This window comes from Chelonoidis abingdonii, chromosome 21, assembly GCF_003597395.2.
Source record: "Chelonoidis abingdonii isolate Lonesome George chromosome 21, CheloAbing_2.0, whole genome shotgun sequence".
Lineage (NCBI taxonomy): Eukaryota > Metazoa > Chordata > Testudines > Testudinidae > Chelonoidis > Chelonoidis abingdonii.
The window spans coordinates 6,565,554-6,593,030 of NC_133789.1; the positions used below are offsets into that span (position 1 = coordinate 6,565,554).

A 27,477-nucleotide genomic window follows, 5' to 3' on the forward strand; every position below is an offset into this window, starting at 1 on the left:
AATCAGAATGATCTTCACCACACACAGCCATGCCTCTCTGTGGGTAACCCCCTGGGTTGGTGAGTCTTTGTAAGCAAGCTTCTCAGGGTTTGTTCTCTCTAGGCGGCCACTGATTCTTTCTCTCTTCTTCCCTGGCTGTAGGACCAGAGCACGCAATTGTCACGAACGGGAACCTTGACTCGGAAAGGAGCCAAGACATCATCTGGACAGTCAATGGGCACCCTGGGGTGAGATGGCACCACTCTCTTGCACTTGATACCTGGCAGTCCCACTGCCCTACTTTCCACCAACCATCCTGTCCTAAATAAAACACAACCCTGATAAAGAGGTGGCAAGATTTCCCTCCTCTCCACTGGAAAATAAACCTTTCAATTCAGCTCCCTAAGGTCCAACATCTGCCTGAGTCTGGCCCTTATGCAAATAATGGTCACGCTTTTCACAGTAAACTTCCATTTATAGAGGGACTAGAAAGGGTTAATTAAAAATTGATAGCTGTTTTACTAAATGGTTGATCATTTGTTGTAGAGTCCATTAGGTCAGGAGGTTGCTTTCAGCCATGGCGTATCACCCTCTGAAACATCTCCTGATCTGCATGTGCCCATCTAGAACAGAGTCTGCTCATGTCAGTAACATGCTTATAGTGTTAACCCTTTGTCAGCTGTTTATAAATGTGCCCTGACTAGAGTGTGACCAAAGTAATACTAATCCAGACATAGCCACAAGCCTTGCAGCAGAGCTGGTCAAAAATGAAAGTATTGTTGTTTGTATTGATGTAGCACCTAGGCGCCCCATCATGGACCGCATTCCTGTCCCAGGGGAAATGCTGAGATTTCAAAATTTAGTTTCATTCTGAATCGGGATGATAAAGTAGAAACCTTGGAATCTTTTGTGAGATGATATTCCAGAATATTTCATTTTGGGAAAAATTCCATTTAGACCTTATCAAAATGTTTTGCGTAGGCAATTACAGAGTAACTATAAAATACATCATCAGATACAAGATGAAACGTTTCAACTGCATCAAAACAAAAGGTTTTGATAATTTTCTGTGGGAAATTTTGACAACAGCAGAACATCTCCTGAGCAACATTTTGATTTCTGCCAAATCAGCATTTCCAAATGTTGGAAAAATCTTCCTCCAGCTGTGCCCAGTAGTGTCATTAGTGCAGCTGTAGCATTTGAGGGAAGAACTGTTTATAAAGGACATGCTGGGCTACATTCACGAAAGGTCTTAGGCACTTACTTGCCACTTTAGGCACCTAAATCTCAGAATCAGGGATTCACAAACCCCTGCTCAATTGCCCCTGCACTCGGTAAGTGACCAGCATTGCTCGGCACCTACGTTTCTGCAGTGAAAGTTCGCTTGGCACCTAGGATTCTTCATGAATGTAGTCCGCTGCCGTTAAGCCACCCAGCATATGGAATGAGCCTGGAGACTGATCTCCCTTCTCAGGCCCTCCAGAGCCCTATCAATGCCGTAAAGTTGGTGCTTGTTGCAGAAAACTGTCATCAGCCAGTTTCCTTGTGTCCACAGGGTGTGGGTGTCAGGGTGAGGCACCCAGGTGGAGTCCAGGGGAAGGGAGAGGTTGTATTGCCCCTGCCTTTGCTAGACCTGGGCAGAGGCGAACAAAGGGCCTCAATTTGTCAGGCTGAAAGCGCATGGAGTAGTTTTAATCTAAGGTGAAGATTTCCATCTCTGGGAAGCTGGTTTAATTTTTTCATTGGCTGTCTGGTTGTACGGGGCCCTGCTCTATGCAAGGCTGTTTGCTGTTACTGTTTCTGTTATGGGCAGACTGGGACCCCTTTGTGCTTGGTGCTGTACAAGCACACAGCGAGACCCAGTCCCTGCCCCAGTAGACTAGACAGGAAAAGGTGCAAGGGGAAAACAGGGAGGAAGTGACTTGCCCAGTGTCACCCAGCAGGTCAGTGCCAGAGCGGGGAATAGGACCTAGGTCTCCTGCATCCCAGTCTAGTGATCTGCTCACTGCCTCACACTGATTCTCTTTATGCCATCATGACAATCTAACACTGAATCACCGGAGCTCTGCCATTGATACTTCCAGGGCAAACTCAGAATAAAAACACCTTGCATTCAGCGGAGAACGGGCAATGAGTTTCTTCCCCAAGATGAACTGGAGGTCTGATTGTGTATTTGTGTCTGTCCTGCCTGCAGGAAAAACCCTCGTATCCCAGAGCCCATTCAACTGCCTGTGGTTCCAGAAGGCAAACTCTCAGCAGCGTCCTCTACATCATCTTTAACATCCCTCAGGTAGCTTGCCCAAACTCCCAGAGCTCATCAGCCATCCTGGCCAGGGGTTGGGAGACTTGAGGGGAACGTGGGGCTGAGTGAACCTCCTGGCAACGTTGAAGAAACATTTGTTTCCCTCTCTAGTTTAAAACTGTACCTGTTTCATGCCTCGTAGACTCTGAGGCCAGAAGGGACCATTGGGATCTAACCTCCTGTGTAGCACAGGTGATAGTGTGACACTGACAGACCCCAGTCATCTGCGGGGAGGATTGAACTTGGGATCTCTGAAGCTAAATGCATCAGCCTCTACTGCATGAGCTAAAAACCACATGCCCTTTAGCTAAGGCTGTAGCAGACTCATTAGTCTCTTAAGTGATCTCGGTGCCACTAGAGGGGACACAGCACCACACCCAGGTGTGTGAGTTACAATAGCACTTCCCCAAAATCATTCTTAGAGCAGATCTGTTAGAAAAACATTCCATCTTGATTTAAAAAGGGTCAGGGATGGAGAATCCACCACACTCCTTGGTAAATTGCTCCAGTGGTTAATTATACTCACCCTTAAAGATGTATGCCTTATTTCTGGTCTGAATTCGTCTCGTTTCAATTTCCATTAATTGCATCGTGCAATAACTTGTTCTGCTAGATTGAGGATCCCGTTATTAAATATTTGTTTCCCTTGTAGGAACTTCTAGAGTGTAACCAAGTCACCCCTTAATCACTGCTCAGGGAAGTTTCGTTTAGAAAATGGGGGTTTCCGGTTATAGGTCAAACACTGTGAATTGGGAATAGGAGAACTTGCCCATACACAAAAGCTCAGTTAAACAGATGGGAACCATGTGTATGGTCTATATTGGAGTGAGTGACTTTTTATTTTTTTTTTTTAAAATTCCTCCAAAAAAGTCCAAAACATTTTCACTTGAAATTTTTTGACAACTTATTTCAGGGTTTGGGGTTTTTTTCCCCAGCAAGAAACATTTTGAAACTAAAACTTTCATTTTTTTTTTCTATTCACAATTTCAGTTTTTGAAAACCAAAACATTTCAGGGTTTTCCTTTTCGGTGGGGGGCTTTCCTCCCATTTCTCTTTTTTTTCCCTTTTCTTTTTCTACCAGAAAAAAGTAAAATGGAAAAAGGAGAAAGAGAGAAGAAAACACAAACCAAATATTCCACACTCCAGAAACTGAAAACTTAATTTTTGTTTTGTTTTCAAAAACGAAAATGAAGAGTCATTCAAAATGAAACAAACATTTTTCTTTTTGTTTTGAATTTTTTTAATTAAAAATGTTGTTTAAAACCAGACTCTTTGTGTGAAACATTTAGATGTTGTCACTAAAACTATTTTTCAGTGGAAAAACATTTTGATCAAAATATCTCAACCAGCTTTAATCCATCTAGTGAGGCAGAATAGTCCCTAGTATGGGTGTGTGTTCCATTTGAGTGTTTCTCTGTCTCCTCTGCTCTCATTCCATTCAGCTTCTTGCCTGATATTGTTCCCATTGGCCTGGGACAAAATGAGTGGAGCTGGTTGGAAATTGGGTTTTTTTGCCCTTGCTGAAAAATGTATTTTGCTTGAGAAGTGCTCCTGCAGTGCCGCATAGGAGCTGTAGTTCAGGTGCTTTGTGCGCCCATTCTCCCCTGGGGGCTAGGCACCCTGCTTGGACTGTCTCCCACCCAGGAGAAAAATGGTGCTATTTACTGGGAATTTAGTCCAACTGTACTTTGGATCTGAAATGCATCGAATCACGTCAGCAGGTAATATGACCATTGGAGGATCCCAAAGTGCTTTAATAAAGATCAGCACAGAGTCACTTGCCTAAAGTCACACAGTGCCTGGTGATCATGAAAACTATGCCCAGGGGTCTCCTGCCATCCTCTCTACGCCCCTTGCCCCACAATGCTGCCTTACCTGCAGATGCAGCTAATCCAGTTGGCAGACAGAATCACACAAGTACAGGCAGGTGTGTTTCTTTCTGATGCAATGGGAGGAGGTTTCAGACCTATTCCAGCTACTTTTGTGGTCACTTTGGCAGGCTCTTAACTGGGTGCAGGCACCTTTACAGAGAGGCTGGCAGGAAATGAGACAGATTTTCAGTATAACCCAGTAGCACAGAGAGGCTACACTACTCTTTAGCTCGGGGTGGGTTAAACTTTTTGGCCCAAGGGCCACATCCGTGTATGGAAATTGTATGGTGGGCCATGCATGCTTATGAAATTGGGGATTGCAGCGTGGGAGGGGGCTTCAGGCTGGAGCAGGGAGGTGGGTGAGGGTTTGGGCTGGGGGTGTAGGCTCTCGGGTGGGGCCAGAAATGAGGAGTTCAGCATGTGGGAGGGGGCTCCAGGCTGGAGCAGGGGGTTGAGGTCGGGGGGGTGAGGTGAGGGCTCTAGCTGGGGGTGCAGGTTCTGGGGTGGGGCTGGGGATGAAGGGTTTGGGGTGCATGAGGGTGCTCCGGGCTGGGACTGAGGGGTTTGAAGGGCAGGAGGAGAATCAGCCCCTGGGGTGCGGGAGGAGGTCAGGGGTGCAGGCTTCGGGCGGCGCTTACCTCAAGCAGCTCCCGGAAGCAGCGGCACGTCCCTCCTCCAGCTCTTGCATGGAGGTACAACAAGGCAGCTCTGCGGCTGTCCCATCTTCAGGTGCTGCCCCTGAAGCTCCTGGAAGCAGTGGCACATCCTTCCTCTGGCTCCTACGCAGAGGCACAGCGCTGGCCAGGAAGCTCTGCACACTGCCCCATCGGCAGGCGCTGCCCCTGCAGTTTCCATTGGCCACGGTTCCCAGCCAATGGGAGCTGCGGGGCTGGCGCTTGGGGCAGGGGCAGCCTGTGGAGCCCCCTGGCTGCCCCTTCGCGTAAGAGCTGGTGAGGGGACATGCTGCTGCTTCCTGGAGCTGCATGGAGCCACGGCACACGCAGAGCAGGGCAAGCCCCCAACCCCTGCCTGGCTGGAGGTCGAGGGCCAGATTAAAACGTCTCATGGACTGGATGTGGCCTGAAGGCCATAGTTTGCTCACTCCCTGCTTTAGCTCAGCTGCTGGCATTCAATCCTTGAGTATGGTTACATATGACTCCATGTCACTCTCTCTTATTTATACCCACAACAGTTTCAGTGGAGCAGCTGGCAACGTCAATGCCAAGGTGCCTGTCGCACAACCTGTGCCGCCTTCAGTGCCTATCCCGGTGCCTCCTCCATTGGACATAGACACAATGCTTCCCCCTCCCCCTCCTATAGACATGCCTGAACCGCCATCCATCGATTTTGAGATGCCGCTCCCAGATGTCCCTCCACCATTCTCCATGCCAGGTAGGACTTGTATTTGACACAGCTTATCCTCAGGTCCAATGCTCCCTGTCAGATAGCTACTAGCGTGGCATCCCATGCTGAGCCGTGCTGGGACCTTTGCACCATCAGTGGCCAAGCGTAGCACTGGGGTGTTACAGGCAGAACTGGTTGAAAGAGGATAGAAAACAATTTTTTTGGGAAAAAAAATGAAATATGGAAGTTGTTTCCATTTTGCTTCAAAGCTAGTTTTTCAATTAATTTTTTTCTACAAGTGTCTGAAAAATTGTGAATTTTTGGAACGTAATAGTTTCCCCGGGCTCCCCTCTTTTTGCCACTGCGTGCAATGAAATGAGTGATCTCTAGGTTTTATTATCATTGGGACTCTGTAACCTTTTCCAAAGTTGGGGCTGTTTTTGAAAGTGACAGCCTGGCACAAGGGGCAAATGAACCCCTGAAACTATGCGCCGTAACTTTTCAAAATGGTCCAGCTTTTCCACGTAAAAGTGGCAGAGTTTGAGTTTCATTTTTCTTTTGGCCATGCAATAACCTTCCCCCAGCTGAGGAAGTTCTGTAAAAGCTGAGTGGCAAAATACAGAAGGAAAAAAAAAAAAGTGGGAGAAAATAGAATAAAATCAAAATAGACACCACTTCTTGTATTCAGTAAGACTCTGAACACTCTTTTTTTGTTTTGTTTTATTTTAAAAAGTTTTTTGGTTTGGAAAAATCCCACACCATTATTTGTTGAACAGAAATGTTGCCTAAATCTCTGCACTCAGCTGTTGCCCCCAGGACCTCTGCAAATCTCCACTTACAGGGTGAAATTGTCGGCTGTATAAGGTGCATGCACCGCTTAAGTGTAACCGACGTAGCACCTAGGCCATCTGGCTCGCTCTCTACAGGGTCCATCTAAGGTGCCACAAGGAGTCCTCATTCTTTTTGCTGATACAGACTAATAACGCTCCACTCTGAAGTTATTCTATGGAGGAAAAACAGATATTCCCTGAAAGAGGCTTCCCTAACTTACCTGTCTGCTTCAGTTGCAGGGTGGCCAGCCCTAAGAGTTGTACTTTTTTCTAAATCATGAATCAGGTCTCCACAAGTTGATAAGCTTAAAAATCATCAGATTTGAAAATGAATCCTGTTTGGGTTCATTCTGATTTCTGGCATTGGAGGCTGAAGTGGCTCTGCTGTCACGCTGTCCTCCGCCGCCCACAAATCACTCTTTTTTTAAAATGAAAGCTGAGTTTCCCAGTTAAGACGATGCCAGGTGTGTGTGTGTGGGGAGGGGGGGGGTGCTTCCAGACAGCTACCGAGTACCAGGACAGATGAGATAAAAACCACCACGGCTAGCAACACTTGACCTGTTTTGCAGTTAGGACTTCATCCCCCTAGTGATTCTTCGGGGATTTTTTCCCAGGTTCCGACTTCCTGGAGCCCCCCCCTCCACCTCCTCCAAGCTTGACAGAGTTTGAAGATTTTGCCCCTCCTCCTCCTCCTCCCCCCCTGGGTACAGAGGAACCTGCATGGGCGCCAGACAGCTACTTGGAGAAAGGTATCTTGTCCCCCTCGCCATCCTCCTCCCTGCTTCGTTTGGTTGCTGCAGTGGGGTGGGCAAAGCTTTCTGAATGGGAGGGGGGCTACAGCTTGCCAGCTGACCACCAGGTCTCGTTTATTGATTAAATTCCTTGGGCGCTGACAGCCTGGTGGCGTGTTACATTGTACCCTGTGACCTAGCTCATCGCTTGTAAAGGGATGAAAGGACTAATACCCCTCTGCCCTCCCTCCCCCTGTGCTTGTGAGCATAAGCTGAAGAGCTGGGGTCAGTCAGGGAGCCATCACCTGATGGATACAGGGGGCAGCATGGTTCTGTAGGTAGGGCTGGGACTTATGTGACCTTTCCAGCTCTGCTACTGTCCTGCTGTGTGTGGACTTGGGGAAACCACCCCCCACAACTTCAGTTTCCCCATCTGTAAGGGGGATCTGTGCACACAAAATGCTGTATTGGGGCTAATGATTTGTAGTTCTGGAGCCTGTCTCTGCCACTGCAGAGTGGAGCATCGCTCTCCTTTCACAGCTTCCCCCCAAATCAGCTTTGGGTCAGGAAACCCCAGTGTGGAGAAAGTCCTGATTTAAGCAGACCTGCTCCCACCCTCTCTCTCTCTCCCCCAGCGCCTTTCGACTGAGATGCAGCTTGGCCAGTCCTTTCTGACTGGGTGCAGGTTTAGAGCCCCCACTCATGTATTTTCACAATGAGCCTGGCTCCATTTCCTTTCCATTCTGAGCTCCTCCTTCCCCTTTCAGTGGTGACCCTCTACCCCTACACTCAGCAAAAGGAGAATGAGCTCTCGTTCCCAGAAGGGGCCATCATTTACATGACCCGGAAGCACTCGGATGGTTGGTGTGAGGGCGTGACCAGTGAGGCAGAGGGGTTCTTCCCAGGCAACTACGTGGAACCTTTCTGCTGCTGACCCCGCTTGGATGCAGGAAATGATGCCACTGAGGACCAGCAGAGGTTTTTCTCCTTCACTCTCTCCCAGCCTTGGGGTTAAGGGAGCCCATTCTCTCTGCCAAACCAGTGAGGCCACCTCCATCCCCCTAGCTCTGCCCACAGAATTTATCACTATCTATTTACAATCCAGAGTGATCAGATTCTAGATCCCCCGTTCCTCCTCCTGGGCTAAGGCACAGACAGGCCCAAGTCCCTGGCAGAAAGCACCAGGGAAAGGTAGCTCTCCAGACCCAAGACTTATCAGGAGCAGCTTTGGAAGCCTAGGAAAGTGCCCTGCTTTGGCACTGCTACTTTCAGGTCAAATCTTAGGCCCCCAGAGCTCAGTGGGAGTTTTGCCATTGTTTACCACTGGGGACCAGGATTGAAGCCTTTAGCATGGAATCCCATTGCTTGAGGCTTTGATTATTCTCAGCTCTTTTATTTCCGTCCCCTAAACGTGCACCATGATCAGAGGATCCTCTTCCAGGTTCTCCAGGGAGCCTGCAGCCAGTCCCTCTCACCCACCAGACTGAATGCAGCTGAGCAGCAGAATGCTGTTGACTAGCTGGGAAGGGAGGCAGAAGTAGGCATGTGGAGGGCTCTGAGATTCCCAGTGCTCAGGGCTGCTCCAAGCCTTCCACACTCCTGACTCCTGCAGTAGGTGCTTAGCAGACTCCAGTGGGTCTAGCAGAGCCTTTTCCCCACTGCCTGGGACAGTGCTGCCCAAGCCCGGAAGTAGCAATGGGCAAGAGATCGAATCCCAGCTCCGACAGAGTCATCTGGTGACCTGGAGCAAGTCGAGATTCTCTATTTGGAAATCAGGCACAGTGCTTCCCTGCCTTGCAGGGCTGCAGTGGAGAGCCATCAGCACAAAGTATGATGGCAGAGCGGCCATGCCTCACCTGGCAGAAGCCTAGACAGGCAGAGACATGAGAAATGGAGAATTAACTGGGGAAGGTGGTTGGAAGATAAGAGGATGTTTTGCAAGGAGCTTTGGCAATGAGACTAAGTTGTACAAACCAGAGCCAGTGGATCCAGGCTCAGATGCACAGGAATAGCCCACTTGTTTCCTGCTGTGTAATGATACAGAGCCATGTAGCACCCTGTCAGGTTGCTGCTTGAGGTATTATGAGCCTTGTCCGCAAAATGCAAATGTCAGCAGAGCCGCAGCTTCTGCTTTGCCTCTTGTGATTCTTTATTAAAAATGGCAGCTGATTGCCTTGAGGTGTGGAGTGAGTGAAAGGTAGCTCTGCCTTTAGGTCCCACCCAGGGCCTTGCCCCATGGAATTTGTGGGCAGCCTGGGCACGCTGAATCCGCTGTGGGGATCCACCTCACTGATGTCTTGCGGCACATTGGAAGTGGAAAGGGAGGCTCATTGGATCTGGACCCCTCTAATGCTAGGTGCTGCTGAGAGCATTAGTGAGCAGGTCCTCTGGTGCGTGCCATTGCACATGCCTCTCTGCATCCCAGCTCCCTCACGGCTTAGATAAAGGTGCCCACTTTTAATAAAGAGTTTTAAAACCTTGTGCCTCCCCTGGCTGTAGCAGATGGGTGGGAATGTCAGTTGCAGGCTCACCTCTGGTGAAACATCCCAGCAATGTGCCTGGAAATGAGGGAGTTAACGTACCTGCAATACCCTTTGTATTTCTGAAGGCAAGGTTTCCAAAGTGGAGATAGTGGATCAGTGGTGGTTTATGGTGCTGGCTCTCCATCTTGTTGCCAGCTGCTAAATTGCAGACAAAAATAATGATCTTTGGGCCCTTTAAAGCTTCCTCAGAGAGCAGCTAGGTGTTGAGGGAGGGGAATTAATCATACACCTCCCAGCTGGGTGTGGGAATGGCAAAGGAATCTTCCAGACAAGTCGCTGTATTAGTTGCTGCCATAGGCACACTCTGTAGATCTACTCAGTCACTTCGCCTTGTCCTGTTCTGTTTACACCCCCTGCTTCACGAGCGACAATGAGAAATTGACATTTGTCCGGGCGCTTGGGTAGGTAAGTGGTGAAGGGAAACATGGGGGGAAAGGATAAGTTCTGGAGTCTACTTTGCCTAAGAGCAGTCAACACGAAAACTCTCCCAGCATCAACAGGTGACCAACAGTTACATCATCACGATAACGTGCAATGTTTGCTTTTGTCCTAGTTGTAGCAGCTTGGGGCCCCACTCACAGACACCCCTGCCCCGTTTGAAGTCAAGTGGTTACAGGACTCAGGCCCTTGCTAAAAACCTGGGTGGGTGTAGGGTAGCGTTTGAATGAACAACATTGCAAGGAGTCAGACTCCACAGGAAAAGCCAGTGGCTGAGGGAAGTGGATTACACCTTCAAACTGCCATGTTTATATCTAATGGTCCCAGTGCTAAAACACACCTACCCTTCCATTCATGAGCGTATCTGCCTCTGCACCTGCTAATTAAACCCATTTTACAGAGGGATCTAATAAATAAGCCAAAGTCCCAGTTAGCCAGGAACAGATCTCATCAGAGGCCCTGCTGCCTTTTCCTGGACCACAGCAGGTCAGTCAACATACTCCTGGTGAAGTCTGGTAGTTAAGACACATGACAAATGCTTAGCCTGAACTGGTGTTTATGGGGCCAGCATCCAGTGCCCAAGGGGGGATACTAGATACCACAAGAGCTCTTCCTAAGCTAGTACTCTGGTTTCTGGCACTAGGAAACCTTGTTTGCGCCCCTACAGAACAAACCACACAAACACCAGCCTACCTTCCTTCTACTGCCTCTTGGGCAGTAGCCCATCAAAGATGAGTGGCAGGGGCTGGAGCCTGCACAAATGTCTTCTCCAAGTACCACTCCTGCTGCTTTCCACAGCCCCAGAGAAAAGCTGAGAAAGTGAAGTCACAAACCTGTAGTCGCCCAGACATGTGCATATAGAGATATATATTAATATATTTATGATCGTTAGAGGCAGGTGGAGTGTTCATTTAAATGTCCACATCAAAATACATGTGCAGCAAATTTCAGACAAATGTTTCATACCTGCTGTTGATATTTACTAGATAACATTCGATTTTTTTTTTTTTTTTTTAAATTCCATGGCTTTAAGTTCCACATGATTGGTAGGAGGAAGAACAAACAAACAAACTGCGAAGAGGAGAGCAAGCTGCTGCGGCTTTGGTTAGTTCTGTACTGGGCAGAGTTTGGTTCAGGGCTATATGCTTTGGAGTAGACAGGCTGCAGTTTGTCCCAGTCGAAGCCACCCTCATGGGCAGTTAATGCTGCGGCTGCCGAGTGCAATCACAGGGGGTAGTTAATAGGGTGGTTGCCCAGGGAGAGAATAGTGATGAGGAGAGTGGAGAGAGGCTTTGATCCTCTAGCAGTCTGGCCCCTAGGGGGTGCTAAGCACCATAGCTCCCCTTGCAATCAGTGGGAGTTTCAGCACCTCGCAGGATCAGGCCAAGGAAGTGGCTCTACCCTAATATAACCACCATTCTGTGATCTGACTGGTGATTTGTCTATGGCACAAAGAAAGCTCGGCTTATTCTGCTACTTGCTACTCCAAGTGGACCAGAAGCAGCCCGTAGCTTGGGGGAATAGCTCTCCTGGGCGCTGTCCACCAGGCCTCTCAAACTTGCCTGTGGGGGGCTGCTTCAAAGCACAGCTGCAGCAGCGCAGTTCAGACAGGGCAGTTGTTGTTAGGCTGGGTTTTAAACTAGTTCAGTAAACAGGCTTTGGGATCCAATCTGGACACAGGCTAGTGAGCACAGCTGATGAGTAACTCATCACTCAGCTGAGGAGTAGGAGCTTCTGCTTTGGAAATCAGCTGTGTCCAAACGCATTTGAGGGGAGGTGCTCACTTTCATGCTTAAAATAACGAGAGAGAAAGATGTGTGTTTAAAGGTACCGTGGAGAAATTTCTGCCCTGGTCAATGATCAAAAATGATCATTGAAATGAAAGCAGAATAGAGGCAACGTGTAAGGACTTGGCCGTGACATCAGGACCCCCAGGAATGGTGATCCAAATTAGCTAACAGTGCAAGTTAAAAGTAGATTAGTTAAACTGCATACAGGCTGGCTCCAGGCACCAGTGCACCAAGCAGGTGCTTGGGGCAGCCAGTGGAAAGGGGCAGTGGGTCCCTCAGTCACTCTTGGAGGGAAGGATCCGCTGCCGAAGAATAAGAACAAAGCAGCAGCAGTAGACTGTGTGGACACTGATTCAGAATTAAGGTAGCCTTACATCACTTCAGTTTAATTCACTTTTGAATTAAAATACACCAAATTAAGGCCACTTCAGTTCAGAATGAGAGTGTCCACGCAAAGGTTTAATGCAGTTTAACTGTTCCACTTTACTTTCCTGAGTGTGCTTGTGCAAACAAGCCTCAGAAATTCAGATTCAGTGGAGTGTTTTAAATGCAAACTAGTTACATTTTGGTGGGGGACAGGGCTTTCTAGCTACATGTCACACTGCCTCCTACATCTCATTCCATGGCCCTTTCCCACTGTGATCTGCTCAGAGGGGACAGGGCTGGGGAACTGGAGCTTTGGGGGAGGGGAGATTTTCAAAGGACAGTGGGGTGCCTAACTCCCATTGGTACCTGTGGAAAATCTCACTCTTGCTTGCTTAGAAATGTGCTTCAGTGAACCACTTGTAACGGAAACCTAAATCAACAGTGTCCTCCTAACCCATACCTGAATGTGGTACCACACCCATGTCTTCTTGCTGTAGCAGCCTTCCTGGAACAAGGGTTTATGGGAAGGGTGGCTCTATGAATGGAAGCTGCCCCGATTAGACTTCCACCCGCCTCCTGGACAGAGGCAAGCCCTGTTAGGAATTCTCAGGAGGTCAATTTCAAGTCACCTGATGGGGTATGGAGGAAGAGGGGTCATGCAAGGGGTGATGACGTAGGTGGACCTCAGCTACTGTGATCAAGTCACAGATTTGGAGACCTGCCTTGGGGCTAATGGGAGTATGGACACTCCATAGCCTCATGAGAGCTACTTTGTTTTTGTTTCTTTAAAAAAAATAAAAGAATCACTTGAAAAAAGAATTCAAGGTGAAGGTAAAAATAAACAGATGTGACTAACACCCACTCTCCTGAACGGGTGTGCAAACTGCATAGAGAAGACCTTGTCTCAAGATCGGGAGGAGGGGGGAGAAAAGGGGACCCAGAGAATGTGCTTGTTAAAAGAAAAAAAGTAAGGGGCAGGGGAAGAAATCCAGAAGTTCAAAGAGTCCAACTCTGCAAAGCTAGAAATGGAGTCAGATCAGCCACTGGGTATGGAGATGCTCCTGAACTTCCCACTTTCCTGCAGTGCCCCCAAGCTGCCTCAAGGGCAGCAGGAGTCTCTTCCTACCCATCAGTCCTCAGCATTTCTTCTTGAGGAGCTCCTGCAGATAGCAGCAAACTTCTACAGCTGAGTCCCAGGGCACTACGGTGGCCTGGAAGGCTCTGGGTTGCTTTTTCTCCATCTCCTGGGTCATCTGGTGCATGGGGTAGCCCTTCCGCGGGAAAGCAATATCTGTCGAAGTCAAAGCCACGGAAGGGCAGAAATCATTGGCCCCATCCCCGATGTAGAAAATGCTCTCAAATTCTGCCCCCTCCTGGGCTCGCTCCGTCAGGTACTCAGTGAGGATTTTGCGCTTACACATGTTTGCGGGGCACTGGGGGCACTTATGAGTGTGATAGGGCCCCAAGGTGAGGTAGCCCCTCTTATCAAACCCAGAGGGGTTGCTAAAGATTTTGCGGAAGAGGGAGTAGACGCCAGCGGCTCTCAAAGTGCACTCGATGCCAAACATGTTGGCGTCAGAGAGGAGGATGATCTCAAACTGGTCTTGGTTCTTGGAGAGGAACTGGAAGAGCTCCGGCATTCCAGGAGACAGTGGGATGTTCTCATAGATGGTTTTGTAGTTCAGCATCTTGACCCCTTGGTCTCCCAAGTACTCAAAGACGCGCTGCATGTACTCGTTATAGAAGCCATCCCGGAAGGTTTGGCGGATGTGCTCTGGAAGCGCCTGGCTCGGAGCGGCCCTGATGACCGAGTCATCACTGTTCTCGTTGATGATTGTCTCATCAAAGTCAAAGGCTAGGAGGTATTTTGGAGGCTTGGGGGCAGCCATGCTGACACCCTGTGAGTTGAACCAATGAGACACATCAGTTACTCAAGACGAGGGAGGGCTTTTTACCCCAGACACTCTTGTGGTGGTAATGGAATCAATCTCACCTGGGTAGCACGGCTATCAAAGTAATGCTGTTTAGGTAAATCAGGGCTGTCTCTCCTTCTTTCCATATATTTTTCTATCCTAGCTGGGGACCTAATCTGTTCCTTGTATATCTTAACCCTGATCTGAAGAGGCTACATACCCTGTAAAGAGATCATTTTGTCACTCTTAATCCTGGACTTTCCTACCCTCAAGACGGTTACTGTGCCAAGCTGCGCACTGGAATCATGCTCACGAGAAGATCTAGTTAACCTTAGGGTGACACTTAGACTCTGCAAAACTGCAACTGGGGCATCTGTGTTTATCTGGCTCTCCATAAGTCCCACTCAATGTGCTGGGTTTACATGCAAAAAGTATGCGGGGACGTTGCCCCTTAGAGCTGCCAGATTTGCAGACTCACCCTGGCCTCTGGAAAGCCAAGCTAGACTCTCAGGCATCGCCCTGCCACCAAGAGATTCTGCAGGTTGAATTCTGCTACTCACATGCAACTTCCATCGCCTTCAAATTCTGGGTCTGATTCACCACCGAGTCATTCCAATGACACCAGACATGGGCAATGGTGAATCAGTGGTGAACCCAGGTGCAGCCCCTGGTGCCTCAAAAAAGGGGGGCCCAAGCATAATAAAGAATGGTGTCCAGCCCTGCCATTTGAATGTAGCAAACAGAATTTTGCTGTAGCACACAAGACAGGACAGGACAGAAGGCAGCTCAATGTCCCCAAGCCACATTGTCTCTGCAGGGCTACGCTTAGGCACTGATTCCACAGGTGACAGAACTGCGCTTGCTTGGGACCCCCTGACTTAAAACAGGAGTCTGCAGGGGCGTGAGACTCTGACCAGGCGGAGAGAGACGTGCAGGCTTGGGGCCTTATTTCTGTCATCAGAAGCCAGCAGCTGTGACTCTGAAAATGCACAGGGCGCAGATCCGCTGAGCCAGCTCTGCAGCCAGGATTGCGCACCTATGACAAGGGGCCCCCTTTATTAAAGCAGCTGCTTCACAAGTTGCAGAGGGAGGAGGGAACAGCCCTGTACCAAGAGATCAAAATGGAGAATTGCACTAACCTTAAAAAGGCATCGCAGCCCAACACCTTCGAAACACCCGTTCATTTTAAGGACATCACTCGCCAAACACTGCTGCTACTACAGTCTAAGGCTCTCTTTGTGCTGGTCACATCACTGCAAACCACAAGGGTAATTTCGTTAACAACCACTTTGTTGGCCCCCTTGCACTTTAAGGTACTGTGTCAAAAGTCACAACAGAGGAAATAATCTCCCCTCTCTGTCCCGGAGGGAGCATGCTGGCCTTTCAAGCCCTGCCATGAACCCAGGAATGCATGACCTCTAGCGCCAAGAACTAGAACAGTTACTGTGCAGGCGAAGGGCTGAGTGGGCGGAGAGAGATTGTTTAATGCAGCCAATCCCTCAAACCCCTTCAGATGCTAAGGGCTTGTCTACACTGCCTGGCATAGCTACTCCAGAATAGCTTTGACTTGATTCTGGAATAACTACTCTGCTCACAAGATAAAGTCACCTGTATTCTGGAAGAGTGGATCCACATGAGCTATTCCAGAATAGCTATTGTAGAACAGTTATTCTGGAAGAGCTATGCTGGTCAGTTTCCCCAGGTAGACAAGCCCCTTAAGCTAAGTGAAAAACTAGGGGAGCATAAAATGCACTAGGATGGGCACTTACTTTTCCTGGGTTCTGCTGACCCCTTGTGGCCAGTAACTGTAAAAACCCAGCTCTATAACAGTCAAACCTGCTGGTGATTTTCCGCTGTGCTGAGCACCTGCAGCTCCTGTTGGAGTCAAATGTATAAATGGGTGCTCAGTGCTTCTGGGAAATCAGACAGCTGTTTAGCCAAGGGACTATTCTGGGGGAAGTGGGAAATTTGTAGCTCAGGTATTCTGATTTAATGGAGAGTGAGACTTCAATCAAATTTTGTCGGCATCCCGATACAATTTTTTTTTTGCCTCAAGATCATTTCTTTTAAGTTTGTTTTGTTCTAAATCCAGTTGCAGAGACTATTTTGGCCAGAAATTGTACTAGAACGAGTTTTTGCCCTGAATCCTTGTGCTGAACTAATTGCTGCTACTAGAATAAACAACACAAGTTATTTGAACACATCAAGGGATGGTATTTTTTTTTAAGTTTAAAGGGACATGGACAACTACATTGAAATTTTGTTAAAATGAGCTTTCATGGAATCTAGAAACCAAAGTCATCTTTTCACTTTTAAAAAGATATCCATTGAAAAAATGGCAAACATTCCTGCACTGTTTGAAACCCAAATATTGCTGCACTAAGAATTTGAAAATGAAACGGACTATAAACAAAAGTGAAACTGACCTCATTGATTTTCATTGTCCAAGTAGAGAGAAATGCAAAAAAGAAACAGCACAAACATGAAAAAAGTCATTTGGATTTTTAAAAATTCTTTAGTTCTTAATAATGATTTAATACTATTAGTGGGTAGCAGAAGTGAGGAAATGTTTGTTTACATCTGATTAAGTTGACAGTGTCCCTTTAAAATAGCATCTATGCATGCCCAGCAGTTATAGGCAATACCCTTTTATAGCAGCTTTCCATTCACAAAATTCTAGTCTGGGTAAGACTCTGGAAAGCCAGGGCCAAGAATTTAATGGTGGGGAAATAATTTCAGTCTAAGCCCTACGCGGGCATTAAAATATCAGTGTGAAAGCAACAATGAAAGGAGCGATGTTAATATGTCTCCATAGAAAAGCGTTACTAGTTAAGCTACACCTAAGGGAAAATGGATCAATCCACACAGATATGGGAAGCAAACTTGCATTTTGAAAAGCTCTGCAGGGGCCCAATATTTCTGTGTTTACTCATATGGGTAAGATCAGACCCTCAGATTCTTTAAGCTAAGCATGTCAGATTACACAAGGACATTTAAAGTCAAGAAAAAAAATTAAAGAAGCAGGTTTTTTTTTTAAAGTCACACTTTGGTGCCTTTCACCAGAGGATCTCAAAGCACCATGCACACTGTTGCCTCCTTTGAGTTAAGTGTTATTGTTGAGCCAGGATTTTTCTGCTGTGTAACAAGTGAAAAAACAGCTGAGTCAGTTAAATTCTATTCTTCATCCCATCCGAAGTCAATAGTTCTGAGGTCTGCAACAGTGTGACCCAAGGAGATCACACATCATGATTGTCCGCTTGCCCACAGAGGAAGTCTTGGAAAGGTGGTTGCTACTCAGGAGATCAAATTTTCCTCTTGGACTTCCAACTTTCTTTTTCCCTTAAATGTGTTATTTTCAGTGGAACAACTTTTGGAATTTGTGGCCATAATGAGGAAAATTCTAGCTACTTCTGATGAAGGCTGCACCATCAAAACATATGTAACAATACTCATATCAACCTCATGTCCATCAAGGTAAAACCATGCTCTGGGTTATGAAACCTTGATACTCACTGCAGTGTCACCCCTCCCCCACCATTTTTACAGGGGGCAAGTGAGTCATTGAAGTTTCCCAAGTGCCGAAAGGGGTCAAGTGTCCAAATTCCATTGCGTTTCAGGGAGATTGGATGCCTAAGAGAGGCGGCATCTTTCAAAATCCCAGCCTAAGTGACTTGACCAGGGCCATATAGGCAGTTAGTGGCAGACCCAAGAACAAATCTCCTGGAGAAGTCCTGGCTCTCAGTTCTCCTCTGTAACCAACAGCCCACACTCCCTCACCCCACAGCTTCATCAGAGAAGCTACGCTAATAGTACATATTCCTAGCAGGGTGTGTCAAGGTGCAGGGTCAGCATCACGTGAAACAGAACAGACACAATATGGGGCCGGGGAAAGGGATGGCAGCACCTGAAAATGCTGTAGAAAATGGTGAAGGCAGGTTGTACCTGTGCAGTTAACTTGGACATTTGGTGCCATACAGTTCTTTTTGTAAACAGTAACACATTCAATTTCCCCTCCAAGCATTAGCAAGGAGATGTCTATCCATCTCCTGTCCCTGTCCAGCCCCCTTTCAGAAATCCTCTGTAGCGTGATTAACAGCGCCCAGTGTGGGTCTTTTTGGGCAGGGAGAGGGAAGGCAAAGGAATACAATCTAATCCCTTAAAATTAGAGGCAGTATTGCCTAATGCATAGAGCACTGGACTGAAACTTGGGTTCTATTCTTGGCTTAGCTGCTGGCCTACGGGCTGACATTGAGCCTCAGTTTCCCCATCTATATGATACTTCTCCTCCTCCTCTGTGAAATCTTCCAATGAAAAATGCAAATTTTTATTATGAACCCAGATGTTGCGAACATCTTGCCATTCTCATATTGCTAGATGGGCTAGGTCCTCACTAGCCAGGGAGGGAGGAGAATGGTATGGAACAGGGTGTTCATGTTATGGAAGGTTGGAGAACCACTGACTCAGCCAGTTTAGCAATGAATTAAGATCATGTCTGGTAAAATCCATGTCAAAACCTGGCTCAGTCTGTGAGCAAGAGGGGAGACCAGAGGAGACAAAAACAGTGTTTAACAGGAATCTCTCTTCTCTGTCCTGAGTTACCCCATCTAGTAAAGCAATGAGCATGTGTAATATCCGGTGGGTGAATCAGCAATGCCACATGTACAAAGCATGCAAACAAATCATTGGTTTTGGATTTGCTAGGGCTTAACCACAGAGAGAGAGAGAGAGAGACAGACAGACAGACACACACAGCTGTCCACAACCATCATCTTCCTTCAAGCGGACTCAGGGCTTGAACCAAAGGTTAGTCTTCCTCCTTGCGCTCCAGCTCTGCCTTTTCAAAGCCAGATGTTGGTTTGGCTGGAATCAAACAGGCTTATGAAGCACCAGCTGCTCACACTTATTGGTCACACACAATAATGCTGTGGTCAGTGTTAAAACAGAAGGGAAAGGAAGGCCTCTGAACTCACAGCATACTACTTAGTTTTTTAGGCTGGCATTTCATAAGGACCCTGCTATGCACTGGCACTGCAAATTTTATCAAAAGGCTCTCAAATAGGTATTACCCCTGTAAGGAAATTGAGGCACAGAGAGATAAAGTGACTTGCCTAAGGACACACAAATGTCAGTGGCAGAGCTGGGGATAGAACTCAGGTCTCCAGACCTCCTAATCCTGTACACTAGGCATTATACCACATTGTCCCCAATTTTGCTGGACAACACCCCAATAACCACCTTGGGCTCCTCCCGAAGGCAGGCAGGGATTGATGTTAAAGAACTTGTGGGTTTTCAAAACTTTTAGCAACTATTGTCAACTTTCCCTCAAGAAATTTCTGCTTCGCGGCTGTGCCAAGCGTGGAGCCTTGGGTAACACTCTCACCAAAACTATTTATACAGTGCAGTGACTCACCTAAGGGCTGCTTCCTGGGTGAGTGTTCTTCCACCTTCTGTAAAAAAAGTAGTCCCTCCAAAATAAAATAAAAGCGGCCATACTTTCTAACATTATTCAAAGCCTGAATGGTGAAACAGAAAATAGAACAGACGTGTGCTTATTAATGGCATGAAATACTGTTTTTTGGAAAAGGTTTAAAACAAATTAAATTTGGGGCAAAGCTCATGGTGCAAAGTGGTGCAGACGTGGAAGGGTCAGAAGAAATCTGTCTCATGGAGAGGAACTGGTCATTGGGGCAGGAGGCAAATGGAGCTTCTCCCCATGATCCCTCACCTTCCCCCACCCCCGAGTGAAGAAAGGAACATACCTCCAAGGCTTCCTATAGGATCCTCCTGTATTGATTTTGGGGAGGGGAAGGAAAAAGGGATGGGGTGGGGAAGAGAAAGGACCAGTAATACTCCTCACCTTGACTATATCAATTGTAGTGCATTCTGGGGAAGCTCTGTATGCTCCTGCCATTCTTGTTAACCGAGGGCCTAATCCTGTAAAGGGGCAGACGTGTGAACCATGGGAGTCGTAGGAGCAGTCCCTCACCTGCATAAACCTTTACAGGATTGGGCCCTAAACTAATAAAAATCACATGAAGTTGAGCCTGCATAGGACTTCCGCACATGCCTACGTCTGTGTGGGATCAGCCATTTTTTTCCCCAGGAGTCTAGAATCGCTGAACTTTGGAATCATCTCAGGCCATATACATTTCCCAAAACGTAAGTGCAATTGTTTTCTGGGACTCAGCCACACTGTCCTTGTACTATCTAGTCTCAGCTAGCTTTGATCCAATCATGTAATTAAAGAAAGATTCTAAGACTAAACAAAACTCTGTTTCTCCTGAATGCTTGAAATAATGAGGGAGCTTTTGGGTCGCAAGGAACCACAGGATCCAGGGGCAGATCTTGTGGTCCCTTGGGACCTGAAAGCTCCCCCACATTGGTGCCAATAGGAATTTTTTGGCTGCCCCAGGAATTCAGGGATGAGGCTCTTGACAATTAAGCTTGCTCTCAAGTCTTGCTCTCTCTGCCCATCCTGGGTGTGGCCCAGCTCCAAACAGGGATGAAATTAGAGAGACAAGCCTCACACTTGGTAAGGCAGCTCCCATCTTTTCATGTATTTACACCTGCTCCTGTATTTTCCATTCCATGCAGCTGATGAAGTGGGTTCTAGCCCATGAACGCTTGTGCCCAAATAAATTTGTTAGCCTCTAAGGTGCCACAAGGACTCCTCCTTCTTTTTGCTGATACAGACTAACACGGCTACCACTCTGAAAGGAGGGGGAGGGTGATATCTTGTATTGGACCAACTTCTGTTGGTGAGAGATAAGGTTTGGAGCTTACACAGAGCTCTTCTTCAGATCTGGGAAGAAATGTTATTTGAGTGCCTTCAGAATTTAGGAAGAGGTGGGATGGGGGTGAGGGAAGTTAAAAATTCCCTTCTGCTTTCCCCCATGTGTCTCAGGAGCTCTCTCAAAAAGATGGTTCAACACATTTTCTCTTCCTGGTTTTGACAGTATTACCCTACAAAGTACTGTTCTGTGGTTCTAGGGTCACATTGTAAAAAGGTATTTAGAGCCCCCAACTCCCACTGAAATCAATCATCTGATTCATTCTAAACTAGTCATCAATCTGTCCTCACACCTACTTCCTCAGGTATCCCCCACAAAATCAAAATTGAGACAGAGAGAGGCAGAAGGCTACTTATTATTGCCCCAAATGCAGGCAACCGAAAAACCATAGGTCCTTCTCAGCCCATTGTCAATGACACTAATATTTCCACAGGCTAGAGGACTCCAGAGGTGATCCTAGAGCCTGTTTGTCTGACTGGATACTGTTGCTTTTCAATTTATGGGTCACAAGCACAGAGGCTTAGGAACAAGATTTTCAAAAAATAGGAGCCTAGAAGTAGGTACCTAACAAGCAATTAGGGTTGGATTTTCAAAGGTGTCTATGTGACTTTGGAGCACAAGTCGCACTGAAAGGCAACACTTGTGCCTTGTGCTCTTAAGATGCCTCAGTGCTTTTGCAAACCCCACCCACAGAAGGCTGAGTAACTAGTCTGATTTTGAAAATTGCCAACACCCACCAGCTTAACTTCATCAGGGGCTGTTGGATGTTCAGCACTTTTGGACATTGGGGTAACATTTTCAAAAGAATCTAAGTAACCCAACATCACTGGGTCTTGGGTGCTTTTGAAAATTTTACCCTAGATTGCTTATTTAGGAGCCTACATACAGAATTCAGAACCTAAGGTTATTAGGCTTCTCTTTTTGAAAATCTTGGACCAAATGATTATAGTTCATTTTACTTTGGCTCTTTACCATGATCCAAGCTATCTGGGAACTGAATTCCCACCCACCCAGGTGAACACCACCACCACACACAAACACAAACCAAAACTCAACATCCCAGAGCTGGATAATTTATGACACTGCCAGGTGGGTTAAACAGATTTGTGGAAAGCTCTGGGTCAACGCCGGTTATTAGGACTACATTTTAAAGATGCCCCACAGAAAATTAACCACCAAAATATTACATTAAGCTTAGTGGCTTTTGCAACAAATATCCAGGCTGTGTGCTTGATTTAGTAATAGATCTAAAAGTGCCTATTTCTCCGGTTGCAATACTTTGGTGGCTTGTGCTAGATGCCTCACAGGGAAATGGAGGCATATGTCAAGTTGGTTCAATTTTGAGTGGCATGTTGCTTGCCCTTCAGAGGCGGCAGTATCTGTAAGGCTACTTTAAAACATGAATTTTCCAATTTGTAATATGTAGCAAAGTTATCACCTTACTTTTTAATTTTGACATTGTGAGTTTTCTTTTGGTGCTTCATTTTTAGGGGGTGGATTTTAATTTACAGCGGATTTGGTTTAGTAGGGAGCTTCTAAATGTAGCATTCACTGTTGATCTCTCTTTTAACTATTCAGTACAGTTTGAACTATCTATTCCACACGCACACAAAATCAGGCCAGATGGCAGCTGCTTTGTGGGAGTCCCACAGAAATGCCTGACCCAGAAAAACCTGGAGAAGAACAAACAAGAGGGAGGGGGAAGGGAAGCAGGGAGTTAAATAAATAAAACTTTGTATAGCAAAGTCTGTATTTGTATTATACACTCCATAATCCAGTGGGACAACCTGCTAGGGAAAGGGGATCGCCTAGGAGCTATATTTAAGGTGTCTGGCTGGAACAGAGTATTTTTTGGACACATCTCAGTCCAATGTTGTTCCTGTCCTCTCCCTACCCCGGGCTGAGGGATTACTAGGCGTAGTTTGGCAGTACAGTGTTACTCACCTGAGACAGAGGCCAATGGGAAGAGGCAAAGAAAGCAAAGGAGACCAGGATCAGGAGTCAGAAAGGGTATTTTGGAGTGCATGTGTGTGCAGGGGTGAGGTAGTGGGGTAGATGGGATTTTGGAGAGGTGAGTGAAAAGATAAAAGGTACCAGGAGAGGTGGACAGTGATATTAGGGAATGGAGCAGGAATGGGATACTAGGGACATCAGAGAAGTCCAGACCAGGGGCTGAGCCAGAGAGGATGTCAGAACCCTGTACACCTGATTGTGTGCAATGAATTCAGGATTTGCAGTCCCTCCCCACAGAGTACTAGGGTCCTTCCTGGATTGGGACCTGGTTCATCAGAATATGACACCTGCTAAACGCTTTCCTCCAATACCAACTACTGGATCATTGTTTCTGGATCCCCACCCTCCATCCTGGTATCGGTCCAACTCACAACCCGTTGCTCCTAGACACCCACACCCCTTCTGGTACCAGTGCCAGCTCCTGGTCCACTCTTCCCTTCCCCCATCTCCACTTGCCAAAAGTCAAAAACACCTTCTGTTACTAGTGCTACCTCCAGGTCCTCTGCTTCTGGATACTTCTCACCCCACCAGTAACATCTATGGTACCGGTACCACCTTTTGGTCCATTCCCCCCCTTGCCCACAGAGCACCCACTGTTTCCATTAATCTCTCTTGGCCCAGTGTCCTTCTAGTACCAATACCAGCTCTTTGGCACATTGTCCATGGTGCCTGTGGAACCGGTGACACTGATACCAGTACCATCCTCAGCCAGCTCCTGGCCCGTGGCCCTTTCTGACCTCTCTGGCACTGGTACCTGCTGCCCGGATGCAGACTCACAGTGTGATCCTGGGGGGCTCCTTCTCTGAAGGGACGTCTCTAGGATCCCCGTCGCTGGGGCTGGCCCGGTGCGACCCAGTTCTGGGGTGTTGCCGGGAGGCTTCAGCTGTTAATTGCAAATTTTCTCTTCTGCTCACCCGGCTTGGAGGCCTTGGTCCGGTTCGGTACCAGCTGGCCCGGTCCGGGTGGATCAACGGGAAACCCAGTGCCTGACCTCCCACTAGGATAGGGCGGCTCGGCTCGGCTCGGCCTCCCACCTCGCCCGGATCTCCGGGCTCCAGCGGTCCCGCGACCTCGGTCCTTTTAAAGAGACGGAAACTGAGCCCAGCGCTGCTACAGGGGACAACTGCAGTCCCCGCACGTCACAAACGGGCCAGCCAATGGCAGCTGCGCCGGCGCAGATCAAAGGGGACGGGGAGACCGCAGCAGAGCAAGAGCATCCAAGCGCCCCCCACCCCGCGTCTCTGCAGCTCGGGCCCCCCGACACCATCCCCCGCTCCGTGCGCGCATGCAAACAGCGCAGCCACAGCTGGCCACGACTGCCTGCGAGCGGGCAGCGCTGCGAACAGGATCCACTCACGCCCGCGAGCACGGGTGGGTCAGTGCGCCGCGCTGCAGGAGGCACAGAGAGGCCTGAGGCACAGGGCCCCCTTGTATCTGCCCGCACGTGACGGGGCTGGGAGCCCTAATAAAAGGCTCCTAAACTGTCTGGCCATTTTGCCCAGATTCTGCAGTTCCCCCGTCCTCGCCCCAGGCTTAATTCTTTCTGAATGGGAGCCCAGTAAATTTACCAGCAGTAGGGGAACCGTAGGGGGGAGGTTGTTCTTGAACCTGCCCTGCTGCACCGCTGAAACGGTCTCGAAACATCGGGTTTGTAGGCAGGGCACGTTTCCCGGCTGTTCCTAGATAGGACACAGCAGGCAAGGCTACCCACGTAGCATCTTCTAGACAGCTCTTCCCGGGCTAACAAAGAAAATAACAAACAAGCCTAAACCCAGAGACTGCAGGAAGCGAAGAAAACGACCTTAGCCTTTTTAACTAGCGTGGGAGGTGATGTGAACTGGGAAAAGGGAAGAGGCCAAAATGAGTAAGAAATTCATTTACTTGGAACTCCTCTGCCATCAGAAACACAGCTGTGAATCGTGGGAGGGTAGCGCACTAGTGAGACATTTGTACTGGGAGCACCTCGAGCATCCCATCTATTTCTGTAAGCTTTAGATCTTTGAACTCCTTTATATTTAAGTCAGAACCCTACAGCGTGGGCCCCTAGAGGATAGCCAGAGACGAATGACAGAAGTCACTGTGCTTCACTGGAGGTATTTCCTCCCCACAACTCATCTCTCTTTTTTTGGGTTCAATTTTAACTTAAAACGCCCAGTGAAAAAATTGGAGACCACGGTGACACAACTACGCTCTCTTTGGCTAAACAAGTTGCCCACAACTAGGCAATGGTCTGGTATTAATGGCTAATTTTAGATCTCAGCTTGCCCCAGAACAGGGGATTACAGAGTACTCTTCCAAATCCGTCTCCTACAACTGAAGACACATTAAACAAGTTTGTCCACACCCTAAAATATTGTCAACAATGGTTTAGGAGGTGCCCTAAGAATCATCTTTGGTTTTGCAGGACTTTCTAATTTGTACCATGGGCTTCAAAGATAAAAGAGAAGCTTGTTCTAGAATTTAAAGGCATGGGGAGAGAGGGAGGGAGCAGTCAGAGCAACATGACATTAAAAATAAAATAAGTTACAGAAGTAGTTTTAAAACCAAGCTTCCAAACATAGAAAGACCAGACCAAAATCCAAAATGATCCCCAAACAGGACAAGTCCCTGGACCCTACTTTTGATGGGGTACACCGTATGGAAAAAACCACAATACACAAAAGGGTTGTGGCGAAAACAACCCCCCCCCCCCCCCGCCCCAACCTTGCCTTGGACTTCCACACTGAGCAAGTTTTCCACTTTTGCTAACAGGGATTCAAGGTCCACAGGTGGGAGCTGCACCAGAAGGATGGTGAACTAAAGCACTCCACTCTCTACTGACAAACCCAGTGGTTGGTTTCTTTTCTTGCTATACTTCTATATTCTAGCCCCTCAGGTTGAGTTCATCCTGAACTCTTGCACATAGAGAGACACACCACCTGAATTTTGTCTATAATGGTGGCAGTCTAAGCACCAGATTGGCTACTGCCCTACATTCCCCTGTTAGTGGATAGCGGCAGTACATCATCTCCACAGACATCCCCAGTGCAGGGGGCATTCCAGGAGCAGGTCAAAGGAAGGGAGGGCCATGCTTCAGTCCTGTGTCCCAGATTTCTCCCACTGCTGCAAACTGCTACAGAGCAAGTGAGAACAGCTTTATCCTGCATTGAACTAATCCCCGGAAACCCCAGAAAAGATGATACACAACTCATCTCATCTGTCCCTGTGTGAATGCAAGAATTCCCTGTAATGGTGTAACATGTTGGGGTGCAAAGAGGCAAACTACACAAACTTACATTTACTTCTCTTTGAACTTCGGTCACTGTTCTGAACTAACGAGAGCTTGTGTGTAGTTTTACCAACTCAACCACAAAGCCAGAAACATTCACGTATGCATGTTCCTTCCAGCTGTTTTTCACCAACCCTTTATCATATTTTCAAGCAGTAAAAACTGAGGCAGCTCTAAGTCTGAATGGGTTCAGTGGCCTACAAGAAACGAGTTTGGCGTCTCAGCCCAAGTGTCCAACACAACAGGCATTATTAATGGGCTCCTGATGTTATCTGAGGCGAGGGCCCCAAAAGCGGAGCTATTTCCAGAAGCAGGTGATCTCTACAGCACAGGCCTGAGCTACACTGACAGGAAAATGAACAGCAGCTACTCTCACAGTGTACCAGCCTTTTTCCAATACAAAATTCCATTACCAATGTTTCTTTTACTATTGTCAGTGATTTGGCATCTGCATGAAATGAATATGCTCTTATGCTCCAGTGGCTAGTGCACTGGACTGGCTGGCAGATCTAGTCTCTAGCCAGTTTTTTCATTGACTTACTATGTGACCTGGGGGCTTCTCTTCCCTGTGCTTCAGTTTCCCCATCTGTAACACAGGAAAAATACCTACCCACCTCAGTAATGCACTCTGAAATCTATGGATGGAAAGTGCTACATAAAAGCCAAGTATTAGTCAACTGATGTAATGCTACAGTTAGATTTTCAAAGGTTTCCGTGGTTGGGAAGTAGCCTCATGGTATGCAGGGTTATTGAAAAGGACTACTTGCTGCTGACTTGCGTTGCACACCAAATGCAATTAGTATTTAATACTGTGCTAAGCATTTCATTAAGGTGGCGAGAGAAAGAAAAGGGCAAAAATGAGTAAAGAACTCAAAGTCAGGGTGTTGCTAACTGAGCAGCGGTGGAAAGGCAGTTTGAAGACTATGGCTTACTCATATAAAGTGCAGATTCCCAAGAGCAACTACAGAATCTGCTGGTTAAGAGTCTCAAGGCAAAAGCCACACAGTGTATAAGAATAGTAGTCAGGAAAGCATGTAACATAAGGCTATAATTCCATGAAGGGTTTATACAATAAGGTCACGGAGTGAAGCTGTAATGGATTGTTACGGGAATGCCAAGTTATGATTATGCAGCCTTACATAAAACAGGCTACAGGAAAGGGGCCACTTAGCTGGCAGAGGTTTCAGCTGTGGTGGTACATATGTATACACAGCAGTACAGGCCAGCCCTGGTTAGCCAGCTTAGCCACCCTCCCAGCAGTATGGTGGTGAAAAAAAGACTAATAAACCTCTTTCACA

The 27,477-nt window shown here is 47.5% G+C and overlaps 2 protein-coding genes across 14 annotated transcripts in view; one reads left to right on the forward strand and one right to left on the reverse strand.

Moving 5' to 3' along the window:
• ABI3 (ABI family member 3) overlaps positions 1 to 9,230 on the forward strand; it is a 54,056-nt gene extending 44,826 nt beyond the window's left edge. For all 7 annotated transcript variants that reach the window (XM_032791468.2, XM_032791469.2, XM_075059596.1 and 4 more), the window contains 5 exons: positions 142 to 227; positions 2,174 to 2,269; positions 5,345 to 5,544; positions 6,941 to 7,075; positions 7,825 to 9,230. In XM_032791468.2, coding sequence (XP_032647359.1) covers positions 142 to 227; positions 2,174 to 2,269; positions 5,345 to 5,544; positions 6,941 to 7,075; positions 7,825 to 7,991 — 684 coding nt within the window. In that variant the 3' untranslated portion in view covers positions 7,992 to 9,230. The remainder of the gene's footprint in view (positions 1 to 141; positions 228 to 2,173; positions 2,270 to 5,344; positions 5,545 to 6,940; positions 7,076 to 7,824) is intronic.
• Positions 9,231 to 10,896: 1,666 nt separating this feature from the next.
• Positions 10,897 to 24,020, reverse strand: PHOSPHO1 (phosphoethanolamine/phosphocholine phosphatase 1). 7 transcript variants are annotated; one of them, XM_075059603.1, is made up of 7 exons: positions 23,689 to 24,020; positions 22,342 to 22,571; positions 19,965 to 20,041; positions 19,518 to 19,620; positions 15,877 to 18,967; positions 15,247 to 15,360; positions 10,897 to 14,092 (listed from the first exon to the last, which is right to left on the reverse strand). In XM_075059603.1, the coding sequence occupies exons 6-7, from the start codon at positions 15,289 to 15,291 to the stop codon at positions 13,331 to 13,333; spliced, it is 807 nt and encodes a 268-aa protein (XP_074915704.1). In that variant the 5' UTR covers positions 15,292 to 15,360; positions 15,877 to 18,967; positions 19,518 to 19,620; positions 19,965 to 20,041; positions 22,342 to 22,571; positions 23,689 to 24,020; the 3' UTR covers positions 10,897 to 13,330. The 7 variants fall into 7 exon arrangements, with proteins under 7 accessions (XP_074915704.1, XP_074915702.1, XP_074915701.1 ...); XM_075059601.1 differs by having other exon boundaries at positions 15,877 to 15,982; positions 19,965 to 22,571; XM_075059600.1 differs by having other exon boundaries at positions 19,965 to 22,571.
• Positions 24,021 to 27,477: the final 3,457 nt, after the last annotated feature.

Excerpts from the sequence above, each read along its gene's own strand:
- PHOSPHO1 (XM_075059603.1), bottom strand. The coding sequence starts at position 15,291 with ATGAACGGGTGTTTCGAAGGTGTTGGGCTGCGATGCCTTTTTAAG. Across the intron at positions 14,093-15,246 it reads GGCTGCGATGCCTTTTTAAG|GGTGTCAGCATGGCTGCCCC; the intron begins GTTAGTGCAATT and ends TTCAACTCACAG.